General features: G+C 33.2%; 2 protein-coding genes across 2 annotated transcripts; both read left to right on the top strand.

Annotated features, from left to right (window-relative positions):
- The first annotated feature begins 362 nt into the window (after window positions 1-362).
- On the top strand, window positions 363-3,352 carry LOC110684439 (subtilisin-like protease SBT1.5). Its single transcript, XM_021860900.1, has one exon. It carries the CDS (start codon window positions 596-598, stop codon window positions 2,981-2,983), a length of 2,388 nt encoding a protein of 795 aa, XP_021716592.1. The 5' UTR covers window positions 363-595; the 3' UTR covers window positions 2,984-3,352.
- Window positions 3,353-15,234: 11,882 nt separating this feature from the next.
- LOC110684437 (ethylene-responsive transcription factor RAP2-12-like) lies at window positions 15,235-18,318 on the top strand. The gene is made up of 3 exons (XM_021860899.1): window positions 15,235-15,648; window positions 17,028-17,942; window positions 18,068-18,318. The coding sequence occupies exons 1-2, from the start codon at window positions 15,366-15,368 to the stop codon at window positions 17,900-17,902; spliced, it is 1,158 nt and encodes a 385-aa protein (XP_021716591.1). The 5' UTR covers window positions 15,235-15,365; the 3' UTR covers window positions 17,903-17,942; window positions 18,068-18,318.
- The last annotated feature ends 6,081 nt before the right edge of the window (window positions 18,319-24,399 follow it).

Genomic DNA, 24,399 nt, shown 5'->3' with positions numbered 1-24,399 from the left:
AGTAAGAACTAAGAAGTACAGAGTATTATCGTTCAAAGTAGTCCTAATCTGTATATTTTCGTAGTAATTAATTAATTAACAATGTCACTAACACACACAACACTCCAGCAAAGGCGCAGTGCTCAACAAGATTAGATGCATGAGTTAATTAATTTAGATAAGCATATACAATTTGTCAATTTCAGAATCATAGTAACTACTTTCTATTGAAAACATTCTTGAAACGTCAGGACAAACGGACCAAGCCAATTGTCCACATTCAATTACAAGCGAGAAAAGCACAAAATTAAAATACAGCACATTTCTACTCTATATAGTTGTCTTTAGTCAAATTATTACCTTGCTAATTCAGATTATACTAGTAACATGATAATTAATTTCAAACACGCCACTACACGACCTGTTGAGCCAAAAAGACACAAAAGAATTATTTGAAAGTGAAAAATGTTAAACCCAAAGCAAGATTAAAAACAACTAAAAAGGAAACACAAGATCCCACCAACAATTAACAATCACACTATACTCAACCCCACTTCACAGTCCACCACACTACTCCTAATTTCTTTCACCTCATCATATAAACCCAAAATTATTCATGCACCCTCATTTCTTCTTTATACCAACCAAAAAAATGCAAATCTCTCTGCTTTTTTTCCTCTCCATCATTTTCTCTCTCCTCTTTTCCCTCCCAATACATTCATTTCCAACCTCTTCAAAACTTGAACAAAGAACCTTCATTATTAGTGTTAATCACCATGTTAAACCCTCCATTTTTCCTACTCACTTTCACTGGTATCAAGCTTCCTTAGACTCATTATCCTCCCATCCTCCTAAACAAGTTCTTCATACATACGACACCGTTTTCCATGGCTTCTCCGCTCAGCTTACTAACGCTGATGCTGATATCCTCTCCAAACAATTCCACATTCTTTCGCTTATACCCGAACAAGTTCGGTCCCTTCACACCACTCGCTCGCCTCTCTTCCTCGGCCTCGAACCCTCCTCGACTAACACCTCGTCGTTACTCGAGGAGTCTGACTTTGGGTCTGACCTTGTTATCGGTGTCATTGACACCGGTATATGGCCCGAACACCCGAGTTTTAAAGACCGTGGGCTAAATGCTATTCCTCCAAAATGGCGTGGGTTTTGTCCTAGTGATTTTCCTTGTAATAAAAAAATTATTGGGGCAAAGTTTTTCTTTGAAGGGTACGAGGCTACTAATGGTAAGATGAATGGCTCGACAGAGTTTCACTCTGCAAGGGATTCCGACGGGCATGGTACACACACTGCATCTATCGCTGCAGGGAGGTATGTCTTCCCTGCGGACACCCTAGGCTACGCTAAAGGGGTTGCCGCGGGGATGGCTCCCAAGGCGAGGTTGGCAGTGTACAAAGTGTGTTGGACATCAGGGTGTTACGACTCGGATATTCTCAAGGCTTTTGATGAAGCTGTTAAAGATGGTGTTGATGTTATATCATTGTCAGTTGGTGGTGTAGTAGTTCCATACTATCTTGATTCTATTGCAATTGCTGCTTTTAGGGCTGTTCAAAGCGGTGTTTTCGTATCGGCCTCGGCCGGTAATGGCGGGCCCGGGGGCTCGTCGGTGACGAATGTAGCCCCTTGGGTGACTACTGTGGGTGCAGGGTCAATTGATAGGGATTTTCCTGCGGATGTAGTGTTAGGAAATGGGAGGAGGGTTTCTGGGGTGAGTGTTTATAGAGGGCCCGACGGGCTTGAGCCCGGTAAGTTGTACCCGCTTGTGTATGCGGGTAGTAGGGAGGGTGGTGGTGGAGGTGGTCAAGGGTATTCGGCTTCGTTGTGTTTGGAAGGTTCGTTGGATCCGAATATGGTTAGAGGTAAGATTGTGTTGTGTGATAGAGGGATTAATTCTAGGGTGGCTAAAGGAGAGGTGGTGAAAGAAGCGGGAGGAGTTGGTATGATTTTAGCTAATGCTGTTTTTGATGGGGAAGGGTTGGTGGCTGATTGCCACGTGGTGCCCGCCACCTCTGTCGGGGCTGCTAACGGGGATGTTATCCGTAGGTACATTGCCGATAATTTGAAGCGGTCGGCTATGCCGGTGGCGACGATTGTGTTCCGGGGGACCCGGGTTGGGGTCCGGCCCGCTCCGGTGGTGGCCGCATTCTCGGCCCGTGGGCCGAACCCGGAAACGCCGGAGATACTCAAGCCGGACTTGATTGCACCCGGGTTGAATATATTGGCATCATGGACCAAACGGGTTGGCCCATCGGGCTTGATCACGGACCGGCGTAGGGCGGAGTTTAATATATTGTCGGGGACGTCGATGGCATGCCCGCACGTGTCGGGCCTTGCGGCCTTGCTAAAGGCGGCCCACCCCGATTGGAGCCCGGCCGCCATCCGGTCCGCCTTGATGACGACGGCGTACACCCTCGACAACCAAGGTGCCACCATGAGGGACGAGTCAACCGGAAACGAGTCCACCGTGATGGATTTCGGGGCAGGTCATGTGCACCCTCAAAAGGCCATGGACCCAGGTTTGGTCTATGACCTTACAACTTATGATTACATAGACTTCCTTTGCAACTCTAATTATACAACTAGCAACATTGAGCTCATAGCCCCAAAAAAGGCCAATTGCCAAGGTGCAAAACGGGCAGGTCATGTGGGTAACTTAAATTATCCCTCAATCTCATACGTTTTTGTACAATATGGACAACATAAGATGTCTAGCCATTCAATCCGAATCGCCACCAATGTAGGGGATCCAAATTCAGTTTATCGGGTTAAAATCGTCCCACCCACGGGCACAAATGTGACCGTGGAACCCGAGCAGCTCAGTTTTCGACGTATCGGTCAGAAACTAAACTTCTTGGTTCGGGTTCAAGTCGAGGCCATACCACTATCAGCAGGGTCATCCAACACAAGAAGTGGTGCAATAATATGGTCTGATGGAAAGCATACTGTCACAAGTCCTTTAGTTGTAACAATGCAACAACCACTATAGGTATTTGTAGCAGTTCTTGTTAAATGTAACATTTTTAAGTAATATTTTTGGCTCAGAATCATAGAACTTTTGATGTATAAAAAAAATGGGAGTGTGAATTTGAGTGAGTACAATTATGAGAATCTCAGCAGGGTGTTTTCCACTTCAGAAAACAAGTGAATGAAGAGGACCGAGTATCTTGAATGTTGTAACAGAATCTATAATATTATTAGTATATGAATTTTGTACAAGTATAATTATTAAGCTTCTTTTTTTTAAAGTGTATAAAATTGATTAGAAGAGACAGCAAAAACAAAACATAGGAAAAAACAAAATACTGTGGGTTTCATGTGTTAGTATTGAATTTAATGGAGCTTTGTTTTTTGTGCATATAAATCTGTTGATGGTTATGTAGCAGTGGTAAGTTTGGTGGAGTGGAGTATTGGCTGGCTTCTTCTGCTGGAACAAAACTACATTATTTGGCTTAGCATTGCATGTGAATAAACTAGTACTAGCATTAATAACAAATATCATAGATTGAGGTACAAAACTTAACACACCTACTAACTTATATGCATAAAGTCTCCTTGCATACAGTAACAATTACGCAAATAATAAGGGACGAAATGTTTACAGTTTTACTCTTATAGTGAGTAAAACTGTATTCTAAATGGTAGAGAAATGCTCGAGCCAATGTTCGAGTACTAGGCACTACGGTGCTGAAGTGTTCAGTAGTAATCAGTACAAAGGCCAAAGAACAAACTATATATGAAATCCTTTATCAGAGTTTTGGGTTTTCAACTTTTCATTGATTAGAAGACAGGAGGAGGTCCACTGAACCAAGACAATGAAAACTAGAAGAAAACATGGACAATAGAAGTTTGAATATTCAAAATTCCAACTTTTTTGAAGTGTCAAAGTAATTAGTAGTAAGCATATCTTAAAGCTGTTATTATATTAAAGTGGTAATAGTTATCCATTAATTAACAGGTTTAACAGTATGATTGGTATGAACTTTTATGATATTGTTGTTTCTGGCATCTTTATTCCTGATAAACTGGTAAAAGGGGGCCTAGTCTCTAAATCTAAACTTTCATGCAACTATTTTCAATAAAACAAAGGACCAATAATTGCTGTCACCTGTCACTTTGGTAAAGGGGGCCTAGATTCACATTTAAGAAGTAGACCTGTCTCACCCTTGTTTTTTTTTTTAATTGTATCTTCATTTTGGAAAGACTAAGTTTTAAAAAAAAAATTTAAAAAATAAAAAACTACCGAGTACAACACAAATACACTATACAGTAGCAAGTTTATTTCTCTCTACTTTTACTTATTACATTGATTAAGTTAACCTTCTTTCTCATCTAATGAGCATATTGTGCAAAAGAGGCATAAAATACAAATTACATTTATAGGTTGAATTTTAACTATTTATTTAGCGTTCTAACCCATTAGACTGAGTTGTATATCTTCCAAATATTTCTCAAACATCAAGTTTTATAGAAGACAGTAATAGATACATTTAGGCAATGTAGCTAATGTTTTCCTTTTCTTACCTTAATTTTATTTATTTATTTATTTAATTTTTTTTTTTTTTTTTGAAAACATATAATTATACTATGTAGCTAGTAAAGGGCTGGGCCAAAACCAGGATCAAGAGGCCCATAGTGAACAATTTTTCTAACACTTACAAGTACTATATTTAAAAAAAAAAAAAAAAAAAATATTGTTACATGCCACATAATATGTAGCACTAAAAATCTAAAATAGTGATAAGAAGCGATAACAATCGGATCATTCAAGTTGGATCATTTTGATTCTATTGCCAATAAGTAATTTTAATAAATTGATCATTAAAAAAAAAATTTTACACTCACTTATTACTGAGTCGGGTCGGGAATGGGTATAGATTATGGAGAGAACTGATTTTGGGTAGAGTTCGAGGTATATCGGGTATGGGTCAGTTTGCCAAATCCAGTCATGGCTTATTAAAAAATATAAATAATAACAAATACTAAAATGAAATGGCCCATCAAGTAATCAGCATCATATACATATGTACCGTAAAATATGGGCCTAATTTAAGGCTGCAATGGATGGAAAGCCATGTGGTCAGATAAGCTTGTTAGGGAGCTTTGTGATCGGACCATTGTGGCCTTTTAACTCTTTTAGTAGGATCCAATGAAGCCTGGGCTTATTAATATGCTCCCAATTTTTTCTTTTACTAGTAATAAAATTTTATCTCTCCTCTTGCATTCAATGCAAATTTTAAAGTTTTAAGAGACAAATTATGAGAGTTTTTTTTTTAATTTTTTTTTTACTGGAGACAAAATCACTGTTTTTGGTCTTTAATTGTAAGTAATGATATTTTAGATATTGAGGCTAATCTAGCATGATATTTCTTTTATAAATATAGTAGTAAAATATTTTACTAAAGTTGTAATCAACTCGAATGGTTGTAGTTAGAGAAATAGTCTATAGCTATTAGCTTGACCATTGGAGTTAAAAAATACAATTAGCTTTGCCAAGCTAATTTGCTTGAGAAAAAGTTCCTAAAAAATTATCATTATCATTATCTAGATTGATTAATTTACAAACCTATATGTGCAAGAACCAAGAAACACATTTTAAAATCCAAAAAAATAATAAAAAATAAAATAATTCTTGTAAAATTTTTAAAATAATACAAATGGATTCCTTGGTCAGTGACTTTTAGTTGGCAAATTGGCATCGACAAATGGATATAACCAAAGTTGAAGGGCGTGTGAGTGTGTGACATTTCCTAAAACGTGCGAGTTTGGCTTTTTCTAGGATTTCCGTACGTTTTTTTTGGCTAAAACGAAGCCGTTGCTTTCGTGTAAGTGAGTTAGTGACCAATACTCGTATGTTTTTTCTCTAAAATTGACTAATTGACCGATACGGTGAATCTGATTATCCATGTCAACCTCATATATTAGCTGTTAAATCTATCTTTGCATGATCTATCTAGGCTCTATGAGAAGATATTATTGAACGGTTTCCCTTAATATTGTTGAAATAGAAATAAATTCTCATGTTTCGTTTTAAAAACAAATTCTCAAAGTAGTGTCCACGTAGGGTTGGTTTTCGGTTCAACTTAAAACCGCTAACAGTATTAGCGGTTTTGCAATTTTTTTAAAAAATAAAGTCAAAGAGACCTGTTTTTATTGAAAGGCGGTCTCTTTGAACCTATTAGTCCAGCACTCTCTTTTTTTTGTTGTAGGCTAAGAATTAACAAGGACGCAAAAAGACCTGTCTTATTGAAAGACGATCTCTTTGAAATTATCTTCCTGCAGACTAAGCCTTGTGAATTAACCTAGGACGTAAAGAGACCTGTTAATGTTAGAGGCAGTCTCTTTTTAAAAACCGCTATTACTATTAGCGGTTTTAAGTTGAACCAACAGCAAAAAACGATCTTACGTGGACACTCTGTACGGAATTTATTTTTGAATCAATATTATGGGAATTTTTTTTTTAATTTTATGTAAAATATACATAAAATGAGAAGGAAAAAAAAATTGAAGAAAACCAAAGCAAAAATATGTTTTTCTTTTATTAGTTCCTTCAACTTAAATTCCTTGTTTTTTAATCCTTTTATTTACAATTTATATAGTCAAACTTTTAAAATCATTATCCATTGTGATAATTAAAGAAGCCGATGAGAAAGAACATATATGTGGGATCTTGTTCTATAAATGTTTCAATTTATAAACCAAAAACTAAATAGTTAAATGTCCAATGTCGACATTGGATAAACTCAAATAATTCTATAGGTTTATATATATATATATTCTATCAACTTAATGAACCAGGCCACGTACAGACTATATCAAGTTGCTTACTTGTACTAATGGACCTTGGACCCATACACGCATCTTAATAGAACATATGATGGATCCCATGATTAATTACACTGTATAGTAATTGTTTATGAATTTTTCCCTAGAAGTATGATTGAAGTTAGATAGTTGCACATATTATATACATTTTTGGGTAATAATCTATCTTTTTTTTCATGAAAGTAATAGCGTTACAACGCCAATCTCATCTAACCAATTACTATTAAACCAAAAAAACGAATAAATAAACAGAAAAGAAGAATATGTCTTAGGAAAATTAAAGATAAGAATTGAAAATTAAAAGATGATGACATGCATAGGTTCAAGTGTTCAACTTGCAGTAGCTAGCAATACTTATTGATAATCATTGACTTAGGACATGTAAATGTATGTGCTTCAATTTTCTATTATAAGAGAGTGAGGGATAGCTCAAGTGGTTAGAGTTTTTCTTCCGGTTATAGGGGATCTTGGGATCGATTTTCACCCCACCCTTGTGGCTCTCTAAACACCAAAAAAAAAAAAATTAATAAATAAATTCATCATATCTATCCATTTAGTTGACTTTAAAATACATATTAAACAAAAAAAAAAAAAAAACTTTTTAAATACCAGGAAATTTGGTCGAAGGATGAAATTTCTAATTTATCTTACTTGATGTTTCCAAATTTTTTCATCTTTAATGTCAATTGATTGGTTTCTTGAAAATTTGAGACAAATTTCGCAAGATTAAAACTAATTACAATAGCTACAATTTTATTGTAGCCATTGAATAGTCTTCTTAAGAACAAAGGGATTGTATGACAGAATCTAAGATATTCGTCGACCCGTAACAAGGAAGAAAGTATAAGATTAAAGGTTTGATCGAAGAGTATATAATCATTTTGCTGTGTGTGGAATAAATTCTTAAGGCAATATATATAGGTAAGTGAGATTTCAGATTTCTACATGAAATAAAAGTTACATAGGTTGTGCAAGATACCTAGCTACCTTTCTTCAAAAAAAAAAAAAAAAAAAAAAAAAAAAAAAAAAAAAAAAAAAAAAAAAAAGATACCTAGCTACCTAAAGATATGCATGAATTAGCATGAAATAAAATGATACTTGTAGTATATTGGGATAATGAATAATCTTTTACACACACTAGCTATATATATACAAAATATTATCTCTATTGCTCATCCTATACTTTAAAATAAATCATATATATATATATATATATATATAACTAAACTTTTAGCCAGGCCATGAGACAACGACACTTGGCATTCTAACTTTTCGTCAAGTGTCGCGCCACCTTGGATATACTTAGATAGACTTCATATGATAAAAAAAAACCATCAAGTGTTGCATCATCTTGGATAGATTTCATAAAATAAAAAAAAATAAAAATTAGATAAAAATCCTATTTTCAATCAAATTAGGATAGAATTTTAGAATAAGATTATTAGTTTAGAGTTATTTCTTCGATAAAATACCAAACAATAAATTTATAATTAGGCCACAAGACAACATCATTTAGCGTTTTAATTTTTCGCCAAGCATCGTACCACGTTGGATAAATATAGATTGACTTTGTAGAAAAAAAAAGTTAATTTATAATTCTATTTTCAATCAAATTGAATTATAATAGTATAATTTTATACTTAAAAAAGTCCATAACTACCCGAGCATCGCCGGGCACAAAACTAATATATATATATATGAGTTATTTATATATATATATATATATGAGTTAATTCTATTGATTAATATTCAATATTTCACGTACTATTGTGTACTTTTAACAGATGACTTAAGAGAAAATAAGGATCATAAATAATGATTGTTTTATTATCTATTCTCTATTTTGTTTCATTTCCTTGGTCCACAGTCCCCCCCTCCCTACACTTCATCTAACTGTACTTTTTTTTCCCGGTCCCCCCTTATCCCCTCCCCTCTTTCCTTGATCTTATTGTACATTTATGTATACTAACACTAATTTGTTATAAAGAGTACATTTTTTTGTTGTTGCATCATGCATGTAAAGCTTGTAGAAGAGTTATCCCCTCCATCTAGCTAGATTCGGAGATCAATACTTACTACTTTGAACACTTTAAAGTTCACTATCAACATAAATATTAATACTGGACAATGAGAGTATTAGATACGAGCATAAACTTGAGCCAAAGTTTATATATATATATATAGTCAATTCACCATAAATAAACTAAAATAACGAAATATATAACATTAGGCTATAGCCAATAAGTTAGTTACAGACCATAATCGATTTCCTTCTACAGAGGATCGGAAAATGAAGCATAATGTTTTGGAGGTCCTGTGGACCAAAAATAGCAACCCCAACAAAAAATATACCTAATAGTATTGAGGGGTCGGTAACCAGTAAGTGCAATGCACTACTAAACACTTAGCAAGGACAAAAAAGACAATCCTGAACAAATCTAGCTGACGGTGCTAAATTTGACAATTAGGTTGCCATGGGAGTTGCTCTAAGCTAAGCTTGTTGCAAAGCCCAGCTTAATAGCCTTAATTATAGGAATCGAATGTACATCTCCAAATAGGTTACTATCAGCCATATATAAATTTTCTGTGTTAACAAAATTCAGTGCTTGTTTAGTTGTGAATTAGTAATAATAGAAAATATTTGTCCCAGCCCTTATAATATGGATAGTTTAATAATTTAGGGATTTTCTATTGTTATTTGTTAAAGTTTTACTTTGCAAGGAGGTTATAAATAAATATAAACTTAAGATGTTGGGTATATTTTTGTCCTAATTTAGGCCTTGTTTAGTTCACCTTATTTTTACTTATTTTTAAAAAAATAAGTTCAGATCAGATCATATAAGTTCGGATCATATTATCGTTTTATGTGCAGTTTTTTATCGCTCAATATCTTTAATTTCATAATGAAAAAATTATGAAAATCACATGTTAACAAAATACACATTAATACGAAGCTAACAAGACCTTACTTGATATGCTTTTTCCGTATAGATTATCGTATATTTAAGGTCAAAGTTTGGTTAAATCTGACCTTCAAATCAGATAAGCAAAAATAAGGTGAACCAAACAAGCCCTTATTCGACCTTTTCTATGGTACGTTCTTATGACTCAATATCAAAGAGACGATGATATTTTTTGTTCAGACTATTTTTTTTTTTTACGGTTTGTTCAGCCTATCTATATAGGAAATTATGCTTAAACTCTCGATTTATTTCATTTTTATCCCAACATAATTTTATTTTTAATTATTAATCCCTAAGATTAAAAGTCTTCTCCAATATGTAGTTAAATACAATTATTATTTAATCCTGTATATCATATCGTAGTAAGTCTCATAGCTTATTTTATTTACCACTTTACCTTATAAGTACTCGCATGCATCCATCATAAGTACTACAAATTTTCATACTCCGTACCAAATAACAGTACATACTACACACAATTAAATAGTCTCAATGAATATTGATCAATAAAATGACCTACATTTGTTGTCCAATCCACAAAGTCGCCACGTATACTACATGTAGAATAGGTGCTTCAAATCCAAATGCAAAAACAGTTGCAAGCAGATGAACACAAGCAATTGGGGGTTGCTTAGCAAATGCATACGAGTAAAATACTCCGTAGAAAGAAGCTTTAGCAAATAGCGAATAGCAATCCCCAATCTCGTTCACCCTTTCCCTTAATTAACTGGGTTGTGTGGTCTATTTTCTATTTTTCTGCGTTACTATTATGACCATATATTATACGAGTATGGACCTTATATTATAAGACGAGTAGGAGTAAATAATGTGATGATGGCCTAAATAGTTGACCAAGGTGGGCCCATAAAATTCTTTCTTGTTAGCTTTTGTTGTCGTCTTTACCTTTCTCTGTCTTCTTTTCCCAACTAACAGCAGATTTTGGTGCATGCATCTTCCTACCTTTTCAATTTCAATTCTACCACCTCACTTTTCAGTTTTTACTTTTTTTTTTTTGGGTAATTTTTTACTTTTACTCTTACCCGGTAAAATAAAGGAATACTCTACGAATTAATACGGTGAAAATAGTACAAACTCAAATTATTACTACTATTATTAACGTCAAAATTCTATTTAAAGAGTTGGAATTAATTTGATTTAAGAAAAAACATTGTAGCACTTTTAGTTTGTGAATTATTCATGCATTACGAAAACATGATATATATAATTGTTTTTTTTTTTTTTTTTTGGTGAATATAATTGATTAATGTTTTTTTTTAGCCTATATAGGACAAATTGCAGCTTAAAGAGGGATGATTATTCATCAATCTCTTTAAATAATCTTGAAGGAAAGATCACCTTGATTATTTTAAAAAGTAAACAAAAATTATCTTTAATGTCTTCCATTTTTATTCAGGTTTTTTGGTTTTGTAAAATGTTTTCATGAAAAATATTTTTTCCTTTTTTTCGTGTTTATCATTTTTCTTTATAAAACAAGAAAAACCACATTTTTCATCCTTCCTCCTTCCTTTTTGCTTTCCTCTTCCCCTTTCTTGCATTCCTACCCCTATTTCTCTATAACTTTTTTTATGGAACTGAACAAAAGAAAATTAATGTGCAATTGTGGTTTTTCTCTTCTTTTCTTAATGTGGGTTACTTACATGTATTATTTGAAAAGATTATACTTTCCCTCACATGCAAAGTCCTATGTTAAATATGGGTTTTGGTTGCATCTGCAACCGAGAAAGAGAGTCCAGTTCACTAGACAAAAGAAAATTTCATCCCAAAACCATATGACAATAGAAAGAGTATGTAGTCTCTTAGTCTTATAAAGTGTTTAAGTCTTTCTTCTTTTCTCGATGTGAGACACTTATATGTGTTGTTTGGAAAGTTTATACTTAACAAATGATGAGAAAGAAATTATATATGAGAAGTGTTAGATTAAAATCAAGCTAGCAAAACATTACATTATAATTTTCCCTACAAATAATAATAATAATAATTATTATTATTATTATAATAATAACAATAACAATAATAATAATAAACTTAGCTTGCATGATTATGATTCTCTTTTAAAAGACACTAACAAATATTACATCGTTAAGAGTATGAACAATATATACTAGAAGAATTGGCAATTATGCATAATTGCATATATTGAGCCCTTGCAATATTGCGTCTAGAAACTATTCGTACTGTTTAGTGAAGGTGTTTAAAAGTCCGACCACATTCTTTTACCACGACGGAGGCAATAACAAGAAATTCAGACAGTCAAATGCATATAATCCTATGTAAGAATTTGGTAAGCATATGTAATGTATGTTAATCACTAGTTTAATCTGCACAACAACTACACTTCAAAACTTCATAACTCCTACTCATATTGTGGAATCAAAGCCTATTCTGATTTACTGAACTGAACTGATTAGAGATGAACTGAACTGAACTAAATAGAGCTGAACTGAATATTTTACGAGATGAGGAAACTAGGAACTGAAGTAATCTGAACTGAAATTAAGCTGAAAAAGACAGACCCTGATTGTCACTTATTTAAAAAAAAAAAATCAAAAACAAAAACCCTTATCCCTCTATTATAAAATATTTGTACCATTTGGAATCTTAAGAAATTCCATGAAAAATGAAATCGGACATTGATGTTATCTTTTATACTTCAAAACATAATCATAAGGTAAAGGTCGTGTTTGGAAAATGGTTTTTGACTAGTTTTTTAATTGACTTTTAGCTTTATATTTTGGTCAAACAGTAAAAAAAAAAAAAGGTATTTGGTAAGTGGCTTTTTAATTAGTTGAAAAGTCGCCTTTCCGCCAAAAAGAAAAAACTAGTCTTACTAGCTATTTGATTTTGGCTAATATAATTACCATTTTGATCCTTAATTAGTAATAATAATGAATAATTTATAATTTATAATTTGTGATTTGTGATTGTTCACTTCAACTTAATTTCACTTCAGTTCAGCTCCAATCAGTTCAATTCATTTTAGCTCATAATTTCCTTCTCTCATAAGTTTAGTTCAGTTTAGCTCTAATTAGTTCAGTTCAGTTTAGTAGATATGAACTGGCTCTAACTAGTATAGAAACATATATGTACTTAGTATTTAAAAACTCAAACCGAAAAAGACATATGTCCTATCCTATTATATTTTCCAACCCAGCCCAATATACTACTGCACATGTCTTCTTACATTTTTAATTTTATTATTACATTATCTTTCTTAGCTCTTTCATTAAATATTTCATCTTCTTCTTCCCTCTTCAATTCAACCTTTTTCTTAAATTTCTTTAATACTTTATCCGCTTTTTTTAGTTGCAACACTTTTATTTTCACGTCTTTAATGTAAAATTTAATGAGGAGAGTGATAGAGAGAAAAATAAGAGGGGTCCATGTGGATAAGATAGGAGATAGAGAGAAAAAAATGTCAAAAATAATAAGTGTTGCAAGTAATTAACAATTTTCAAAAGAATAAGGGGTTGCAACTAAAAAGAAACGGAGAAAGTATTAGTCCCACCGTCTTCTTTTTTCCAAACCTCATTTTGAATTAAAATTCCAAAAGATTAATTCCTTTTAATCAAGGTGTTTTTATTTATTTATTATTTATTATTTACATATCACACCCATAATGATTTTTTGGTATCTCCTCACTCATTTCTCAATGCAATTTTCTATGACAATCGGCTAGAAGGCTAGTTAATAACTAAATAATATTTATAATAGATGAATATGAATTAAGACACATAATAATGTCCTTAAAAGTTGTTTTGCTTAGTTACAGCTAACAATTGATTATATTAAACATATTTAAATACTACCTCCGTTAATTTTTATGTGCAACTTTGGAATATTTTATATGTCGCAAATAATACCCCAAAGTTGCACATAAAAATTAACAGAGGTAGTACAACAAATGAAACCTGGTCAAACAAAATTAGTACAAATGGTCAATGCTAAAAGCTAGTCAAACTAACTAAGTTAAACAACCAATAAGCAATTGCCAAACAAGGTAACCCGCATAAACTAGCCAACATAAACCAGCCACCTAAAATCTTGTTTGGCAATTGCTTGTTGGATGCTGACTGTTTAACAACGCGATTTATTTTTGTATGAAAATCATTCACATAAAAGACGGATTTAAAAAAAAAATCATTACATAAAGTTACAATTGTTCGTGTGCAATTAAAAATCTGACAATTGATTAAATATGTGCATCGAAAAACAACTTAAAATATAAGTGAATAGAACAAACATAAATAAAAACAGTGGAGGACATGTTTTTAAAATTCACGCTATGAGCATGGTAATAAGCTACATTATTGATAAACTTAGGGCCAGTTCTCATTGACTGAACTCAGCTGAATTAAACTGATGAACTGAAATGAGATGAATATATAAGAGAAGGAAATTAGGAGTTGAACTGAACTGAACTAAACTAAACTGAGCTGAACAGAACTGAATTTCAACGTATGAGAATAGACCCTTAATACTGCTAATACTTATGACACATTCAAAATATTCTTACTTGCCCGTTGTTTAAGTTGAAAACAAGATTGCGTTAATCTTAATAGTGAATAAATACAATTGTATGATCCTAATTGATTCTGTTTTAATTATGTACATACCTGCTGTTATTTCGTACAACTCCTGTGTGATGTTGCACACAAAGGATAGTGATGTAGATGAGACTTGATTACAGGTCTTAGATACCACCCTTGTAATAACGTACATTATTGAAAAACATAATACTGCTAATACAAACTTATGATAGTATTCTAAATAATACTTAGGCGCCCGTTGTTTAAGTTGAAAACAGGATTTAGTTAATCTTATTAGGAAATAAATACGATTGTATGATCCTAATTGATTCTGTTTTAATTGTGTACATACCTGATATTATTTCATACAATCCTATGTGATTTTGCACACAAATTAAAGGATAGTGATGTAAACAAGACTTAATTACAAGTTTTGGACACCACCCCTAAAACTTAAGCCAACTAAACTAATTAACATCAACTACTAGCTAATCAAAATAATTTTCTAATAGGTCATCAACTACTCCGTATTCTACATATAGAGTAGTTTAAATTAATATATAATTATTTATATTTAGGCCTCGTTTACTTTTCCTTATTTTTGCTAAACTGAAATTATTTTACAGATTTTCAATTATATTTTTTCTTTCAATTTACTCATTTGAATAAACTAAAATCAATTTTACTGAACTAAAATTATTTGATCAAACTAGTGCATTAAATTTAAATGTATTAATTATTACCAAACAGAGGAAATAAAAGTTTTGATGAAAAATAAAAAAGTGGGACACAAGGTGGCCACACAACTTACCATACCACAAGGCACAAGCCATCTCAATTCTCAATCCATTGTCCTATAATCACAACTGACATCACACCCGACCTTCCCTATAAATAACCCCACCCCAAACTTTACTTCATTTCTAAACCCATTTTTATTTTATTAATTTCACAAAAACCAATTTCATCCAAAAAAAAAAAAAAAAAACCTTCTAATAATATTTTCAAGCTTTATTAATTAGAGAAACAATCAATCATGTGTGGAGGTGCTGTAATCTCCGACTTCATTCCGGCAGGCAGATCTCATCGTCTGAATTCCGATTATTTATGGCCTGAATTGAAAAAGGGTGTTAGCGGATACTCTAAGCCTTTGAGATCTGAAACTGTTAATGTTGTTGATGAAGATGATGATGCTGTTGCTGATCAAGCTTTTGAGGCTGATTTTCTTGAGTTTAAAGATGAATCTGATGATGATATTTCTATCATTCCTCACTTTAAACCCTTTTCTTTTGGCCTTTTTAAGCCCAAATCTTCTAATGGTATGCTCCTTTTTACCCATTTCTTTATTTTATTTTATTATTTGAGTTTTTATGTTTATGTTCTGGTTAGAAATTTATCTGGGTTGCTGATTTTTTGTGGGAAATGCTGATGATTATTTGATTGATTAAAAAGATAAAAAATTTTGTGTTCTTGAAATTTTAATTTCAGTTTAATTCATGGTAGGTGAGGTGGCTAGTAATGTTTTTTTTTTTTTTTTTTTTTTTTGGGTTTCTTATGATTTACAGCTATGTAATTTGCTTGAAATTTGTGTTTTTTTTTTTGGGTGGGTTGGTGGGTTTAGTTTACAATTTGTATTTTTGCTTAATTAATTGCTTGAAATTGGGTTGTTTAACATTTTATTATGTTTGCTAATTTCCTTAAATTATAATAATAATAATAATTATTTGATTAATTATTTAGGAATCTTATTATAATTATTTAGGACATTTGTTCATGATTAATTTTAATTCTGATAATTTACAACTTTAAAAAAACTTGATTGTTTGCTTGAAATTTGTGGGTTTTTTAGTTGGGTTGGTAGGTAAGGTTCTATTTGTATTTGCTTAATTGGCTGCTTAAAATTTGGTTGTTTAACATTTGATTATGCTTTACCAATTTCTGTGATCATAATACTAATAATTATTAATAAATTGGAAATCTCTATAATTATTTATATCATTTTCATGATACATAGAGTATAATTTTTTGCTTTAAAAAGGAGTAATCTTTGTTGAAATTGGTTCCATTTGATTGATGAATTGTTTTTTTTGGTTGATATGAATTTATGGATTGGTTGATTTTTTTGGCCTCTTTATAGAGGAATTATTGCAGAAAGATTTTTAAATTTTTTTTTTTTCCATTTTGTTGTGTATCAAATTTGGGAAGATGAACTAATTTAACGAGATTAAAAATTATATGGTGAAAAAGATTTTGGAAGAGCATCGATAGCATTAGACGATTAGATAGAATTCATATAATTGTTGATTAAAAAAAAATATTTTTGGGGAATTCTCTCTCGACATAAATTCTTGGTTCATGTAGTCGATCCCATCATTTCGGAAATTCGGGATTAATGCTTTGTTATTTTTGTTGCTGTTGTCAAATTTCTACACGGCTCTTATTGACTCGATTTGGTAGAATTGATGAATTTGAAATGATCAGCTGTTAATAAAATTTCATACTTTGCTGTCAAATTTCAACAGGACTTATTTTACCATGTGACTGATTAATGTCATCTTGCTGAACTTTCTAGGAAATTTTGGTCTGACTAATATGTCTTCAGATTTACTGTTTCTGCTAGTTTGATTTAATCTTGGTTTACCCGGAAAATAGCTGGCTTGTGTGTTTACTTATTATGTCATTCCTCTGATGTTTGCAGGACTGAAGCCTGTAGAGTTCAATAGCCAGGCTGAGAAAACCGCCAAAAGAAAGAGGAAGAACCAGTATCGTGGTATTCGACAACGCCCATGGGGCAAATGGGCTGCTGAGATCCGTGACCCTAGGAAGGGTGTTCGTGTTTGGCTCGGAACATTCAACACTGCTGAAGAAGCTGCTAGAGCATATGATGCTGAGGCACGCAGGATCCGTGGTGAGAAAGCCAAGGTGAATTTCCCTGAGGAAACCCCCGTATCAGCTGCTGCTCCTAGGCGCACTGTTAAAGCTCGTGCCCAGAAACCAGCTGCCAAGACAGCCTCTCCTGCTCCAATGCAGAACATGAACCAGAGCTTTAATATCATGAACAATGCTCAGAATGAGTATTACAATAATTTTGCTCTTGTGGAGGAGAAGCCGCAAGTCAATCAGTTTGAGTACTCAAACCCAATGCCTGCTCTGGGAGAGTTAGCAGTGAACCCCTTTAACTCCCTCTCTGGGGGTACTGATCTGTTTTTCAATTCAGATGAAGGTAGCAACTCTTTTGATTGTTCTGACTTTAATTGGGGAGAGAACGGCCCGAAAACCCCAGAGATATCCTCATTCTTCTCAGCTGCTCTTGAAAGTGATGACAGCGGAAATGCAACAAAGAAGTTGAAATCGACATCAGGAGATGCTGTACCTTTTGAGGAGAATAGCGGCAAGAGCCTGTCTGAAGAGCTTTCTGATGCTGATCTTGAATCCCAGTTGAATTTCTTGGAGACGCCATACCTTGATGAGAACTGGGCTATTGATGCTTTTCTTGGAGGTGATGCATCTAATGGAGGTGCTAATCCAATGGAGCTGTGGAGCTTTGATGACTTCCCCGGAGGAGTCTTCTAAGCTAAGGGTGCGCTTTGCAGACCTTATGTAAATAAAACATGTTAGTTACCACCTCTGGTCAGTTAGTCTTTGTATCACCAAATCATTTAGAAACAAACTTTGGATTTCGAGTTTAATTTTTACCCTAGAGGTGGTGATTAGAGTCTGTTTTTGTCCAATTTTCAGGAGTGTCTGTTCGCGAGGTGACTTTTAAATATGAGATTGCGTAGTGGTCTTATTGGGCAGTTGCAGTTATATGGGAGTACATAGGTAAATTTAGGTTCGTTCTTGCATTTGAGACTCTTTTAAGTTTCAGAATATGTACTTGCTATGTTTATCCCGACTTCATGAAAGCTGAACCTGTGCTTTCAGTCTGTTATTGCACCTCTAATTATGGTTTGTTGCTTTATTTTTAATGCGGCTGCCATTAGGATAAAGCTTCAATGAATGTTAATGTATTTTGGTTGGCTAAGCCGACTTATCGAGTCCTTCGGAAATGGCTCGAAGGGTAGGATTTTGAGTTAATGACTTTAGCCCGATTTTCCCTTGCATTGGATACTTGCATAAAATGGCAAGCTATCTTCCTAGTGCCTTGGTGTTAGAATCCAACTCCTTTTGATGTATTAGATTCCATTTAAGTGCTTTCCTAGAGTTTAGGTTATGTTTTCTTAGCTTGAGGTCCCATTATTGTGTTACTGTCAGATCAGTGTTCACTAGGAATTCTCCTTGTATGTCATTTAAAGCTCTTTAGAGGGCGAATGATTAATGAAATCTTAAAGCCTTCTACCAAGTGTTGCCTTGCTTTTATGCTTGTTTGTTGTTAGACCTTTATAGATATTGTGTCTTAGTTGCATATTAGCTCCCCTCCAACCCAACTTGATGCGCTAAGGACTCGTGGTTCGGATCCGCTTGTGCCCGCTTTGAAGTATCGGCCGTCACAAGCCCCGACCACCCGCACTCCGTCGCCCAGATAGACGTGAGTGCTCCTGAGATTCTATTGCCCGCTTGTGTTGCTTTGTGCTCACAAGCCCCTCTTCCGCTCAAGGCTAGCGTTCTTGCCGCCAAAAGGCTAGAGCGCGCCGCACGTTTTGGGGTCCAAACTCCCGGACCGTGACACTTGGGCATAGATTGCTTACTAGTTTGGTTGTGAGAATTTAGGTGGTAAGTAGTTGGACAAACGCAACATTGTCTATTTGATCAGGGCATCCTATCTTTGCCATATTTGAATGTCTATTAGGGTTTTTATTTTTTTAATTTATAAGTTTTTCGTTTTTAATTTTTATTTTAGATAGAGCCTCAAGTATAATTGATAGGTTTAGGCGTTTAGCACCCCCTGAAGTGGAAAGCTATTTTTGACACAATCGGTAGGTTTAGTCCCTTGAAAGGGAATGCTTAAAATCCATTTTACGGATGCTATTACTTATTCCATACCTTATAATGTTTTAAAATCACTCGTGTTTTCAATCAAAGCTTGTACTTACGGAGTACTAGGGAGTAGCAAAAATCCTGAGATACCAAAAATGTAATTGGGTCCTTTAATCTTCTCGTCTTAAAGATGTATATTATCATCCTTCCGTTAAGGCAAGACAAAGATTAATCGATGTAAGATTTTCCTAAAGTCGTGTTAGCAAATACTCAGTACCACATTGCTGTATAGTTGTCAAGACGTACAAATAATGAAATGATTATTTGAAGCGTTACTAATTCAAGGAACACGTTAGTTCCTGGAAAATTGTTGGGGTAAACTAGCACAACTCTCTCAAACTTTGAGCTTGCAAGTTGCTACTAAAATGTTCTAGTACTATTTAGTACTATTATAAAACGTAACGCTTAAATAATTTAGCAAGTTGTAATATTTTCAATTGTCACGTCTTTGATATAAATAGAATATGTTGGGGCCCTCCATTTTTGTCTCCATTTTGCTAGTGGACGTATGTTATCACCCCCATTTTGAAGGGTGTTGTTTTAGCTTTACTTGGTTTGGCTTCATAAGTCGGTGCCGCCGACCAACTTGTCGCTGCGGCGTTGCGCAGGCGTTCTACTTTGGAACTTCCAAGTTCTTTGTGTTTCTAGAGGATGATGTGAGTGAATTTTATTTTTAAGTGTTACATTTGGTCATTTATGTAGATGGTTCAATGTTGTTTATAGATAGGGGTGATGGATTCTTACATAATAAAATTTAGATTTTAGTGATGTGTATACATTTTAGAGCTGCTTTGATGACTTTATGCGTCACTCATAATTTAGAGATTGAGAATTCGTTTCTTATTTGTTTAATTTTTTATTTATATTATTTGTTGAGATTTTTAAAAATTAATATTGTTACATAATGAGTGATGTAGATTTTTATTTTAAAAAAATTTACCTATTAAAGGCTTGTCTCGTGGCGTATTATAAAAGTACACATCTAGCTGAGTCAATTGAAAAAGGTTCACCTTTTTGTCTGTATTTATTACACCATTTTGTTTAAAATTATAAAATGTAACTCGAACGGAGAGGCAACTAAAACACACCCTCGTGTAAAATAAAAAAAAAGCATTATAAGGATTAAGTTCATTATCAAAGTAGCAAATAAAACAAATGACTACATACAAAGTACATGTAAGGTTGTAAAGTTTTTAAAAACGACGATATAATGGTTTCTATAGTAGAATGTAGTTGTGATCAAACCAAAATCTTGCCCTAAAGGTTAAAACCTCATCGCTAAATACATGGGATTTTTTTTTTTTTCCAAAGTATTTCCATTATTATTGAATCATAGAAGTTGATAAGATAAGAGTATATTACTAATATATATAGTACATACGTGATAGTTCAACTATTGAAATAAATAATGTGATTCTTTTATTTTATTTTATTTTTCTAGATCAAGAGAGTACTTAATGATTGATGGCCATTTAGGGTTTTGTGTAGTTGTTGAAATAGTAATATCATAATAATCATCAGTCTAAAATAAGTAAGTTGCTTATGATGAAAGTAACCTTTCAATATTGATTTGAGAGGACCTCATTGATATGTGTACACACATCCAAGTGTGCGTGACTACCTTATTTTAGGTACTTTGTTTAGGTATACTTAGAAACGCTATCATTTGATCAATGTGAGTAGAGAACGTCAAATCGTTATAGTATACAAGTTCGAGAGACTCCCTAAATATGAAATATCTAATCCCAATTGAAAATACTGGCATATATGCACGATATTATTTTGATGTCGTTTCAATTATAGCCGTGTAAAAGATGATTGTGATTAAGATGTGCAAAACTCGAAGTTTTCGGAATTGATTCATAAAATTCCCCACTAAATCAATATCATTGTAGATTCGTGGTCATTGTATATTTGTACAATCATCTTATGTGTCAATACTACTTTTGTTATATCTTTGACTTGAGGGGATTAGTGGAGCCTATTGTCATAATTTTAATTAAGAATAAAACCTACCATTTAAAGTATTAATTTTTATCGATACTTCGCCTTAAAATAAATAAATAAATTATTAAATTACTCTATCCCATTAAAGAGATAAGCCCATAACAATCGAGCCAAGACATCTGGCTATTTGGGATCAGGGCACTCTTCTTTTGGTCATTTCACCATAGATTTTAAAGCTTTAATAATAAATTAATAATGGCGGTGCTTTACTACTTACCCTCTTAATTAATTTTTAACTTACATATAATTATGAAGTAAAGTAAAATGTTAGCTCCAATTGTACTACTATGTTCTTTCCATGTTGAAAGATGAAGGACATGTTCACATATACTAAAACGAGTTAAACTGAACTGAACAGATTGGGGCTGAACTGAGATGAAATGAATATTTTATGAGAGAAGGAAATTAGGAGCTGAACTAAAGTGAACTAAATTGATTGGAGTTGAAATGAATTGAATTAAACTGATTGGAGCTAAACTGAATTGAACTGATTAAGTTGAAGTGAACAGGCCCGAAGTTAAGATCTTCCAAATTATAGCCCAAGTGGATACTTCTAAAGAATTGATTTTAACATGGACCTGGCTTCGACTATAAACATCAAAACATGAGGGTTTACTTAATGACCGAGTATTTATTAGGGTAAAGACAAGGGAGTTCATATTTGTATTAGTGGTTTAGCCCCACGCACCCAAGCATTTTCCGAATCCCAACCTATAGAATTTGAGGTAAAACTTTATCAAGTGAATTTGAAATACTATTTGATCTATGAAATGTATATATTTCATATTAATTTTCGAATATAATTTACTGGTAGTGGAATTAATAGCTTTATTATTGACAAATACCACGCGTTAAATTCAATACTATAATCTTAAGAATAATTTTAAATTGTTATTTCAGATACTACGTATGTAGATTAATAACTATTTTCCTCTTGACTTTTACTTGACTAAATGAAGTTTTATTAGGAAAAAAAAAACATGATCCGATTAATAAGGTAAAATTAACACGAAATAGTGCATTTGTCAATAATCCGACAAAAATGAAATATAACAAGCAAATATATCGTTAGCTTTAAGCCTTTAACCTTAAACAGCTGGCTCAATATATATCGTAGCTGTATTACAAATTCATATTCTTGATTTCCAATTAAGCATCTCTCATTTTGAATAAGGAGTTGTGTTATAATGACTTTATCATAAATTCAGGTGTGTTATACACATCAGTAGAGTTTTGTTGATGTAAAACCTTAATTTTCTTTTAATCTAATTCCTAGTTCCCTTTAAAAAAAACAAAAAAAAAAAAAAAAAAACATATGACTTTATCAGTTTGTTGTCCATAAGTGAAATGGGCTTAATTCTTTCAGAAAGGTGGGCTTGAAATGGGCACAAAATAAGATAATAGCCCAATTCTATAAAACCAACAGTGAGACTCAGCCTATGGTTTTTTTTTTTTTTTTTTTTTTTTTTTACGGGAAGATTAAAGATTTCATTTATAAAATAGCCAAACGGCACTTACAATCAATTTTTGAGAAATTTAAAATTCCAACAAAACATGTAAAATCCTAAAATTAACATCGCATAATCGATTAATAATAGTCTTAACAAAAAACTTCATCCGAAGCAACACAATCTGTGAGTTCGCTCTAATTCAGCATAAGATCTGCAGATGCATAATTTTTTGGATGAATATCCTTCTGTGGTCTTCTAAACTCCGGTAGAAATTGTGAAACCTTCGATATTCATTCTTCAATAACACAAGTAATTAAAATCCCTACCATGAACACCATCTTAAGGATGGTATCTTTTTATTGAAAGTAATTAAAGAGATTTTGGGGCTTTCCACTGATAAAAACCAGCGGAAGCCCCTACAAAATTCACAAATAAAAATCAAGAATGAAGGAGATGAAGAAAAGTAGGGAATGATTGAAGAAAAAACAAAGAAAAAACCCTAGCAAAAGAGGCTAGGAAAAACCCTCCCAAGGGAAAAACCTAGAGGGAACTATCTCCCTCTAAAAACTAGAGAGAGAAAAAAAAAGAGTATGAGACTCAGCCTATGGTTATATGTCAATATGTGCAACCCTACATTATCTTTTCTATTTTTTAATTTTTATTTTTGTTTGAGGAACTACATATCTACATTATCTCATCTAATATTGTAAGAAAAGATACTGTAAAATCAGAAAAGTGTAAATTAAAATGTGGGCCGAATTTGATCAATGTAGGTGAAAAGCTGTGACGTGTTTAGAACACTGTCTTAGAAGCAAAATTCGCCCCGACTATGGTGCAATCGGAGATGGCGTTGCCCCCCCCCCCCCCAAGATTTAACACAACGATCTCTCTTAATGTGCACTCAAAAAGAGAGATTAGGAACTCACAAGATGCTCAAAACTGATTTAGAGGAAAACAGGAAGAATTGAGAAAAGAGAAAGCAAATTACGTTTTTCAATGTGTATTCAAAAGCCACGAAAAATCAGTTTTATAGAGGAAGAAGATCGTAACTGATGGAGAAAATCAAGCCACAAAATAAATCGTGTGAGTAAAATCAGGGACAGTTACAAACGTTCAAAAAAACTGAGTCAAAAGGTTGTTGCGGGCTTCGTAACTGAACGATCTCATAACACTGGAACGTCAGTTACGACTTGGCCCAAAAAGGTAGCCCCACCACACCGCACACGTGCCACGATCACAAACGGCAGCGCGTGGGGATGCCCCCTTCTAGCCCACAACAATAGGGATAACACTTCAAACATTAAAATACAAACACACATATTTAAACCAAGTAAACCTTCCTTATCCCACCAATGTGGGACAAAGAGTTTTCCTCTAAAAACAAGAAACCTTCCTTTGCATTATTTCCAACAAATATCACCATAAAAACTTTACTAAGAATTATGAGAATTGTTGCATAAAAAGTAGGTAAATGTGAGCAGAATTTACTAAGAATTATCTAAGAATGAACTACTTGTATATCTTAATGATGAGTTTGATGTAAATGGCCTAATGTTGCAACATAATTTGCTGTGTGGTTAGCTTCTCTGTAGATATGACGAGAAAAAAATCTTGGCGAATTGACTTGACAATTTT

This window comes from Chenopodium quinoa, unplaced genomic scaffold (assembly GCF_001683475.1).
Source record: "Chenopodium quinoa cultivar QQ74 unplaced genomic scaffold, ASM168347v1, whole genome shotgun sequence".
In the NCBI taxonomy this organism is placed as follows: Eukaryota; Viridiplantae; Streptophyta; class Magnoliopsida; order Caryophyllales; family Amaranthaceae; genus Chenopodium; species Chenopodium quinoa.
This window is presented reverse-complemented; position numbering and strand designations above follow the sequence as displayed.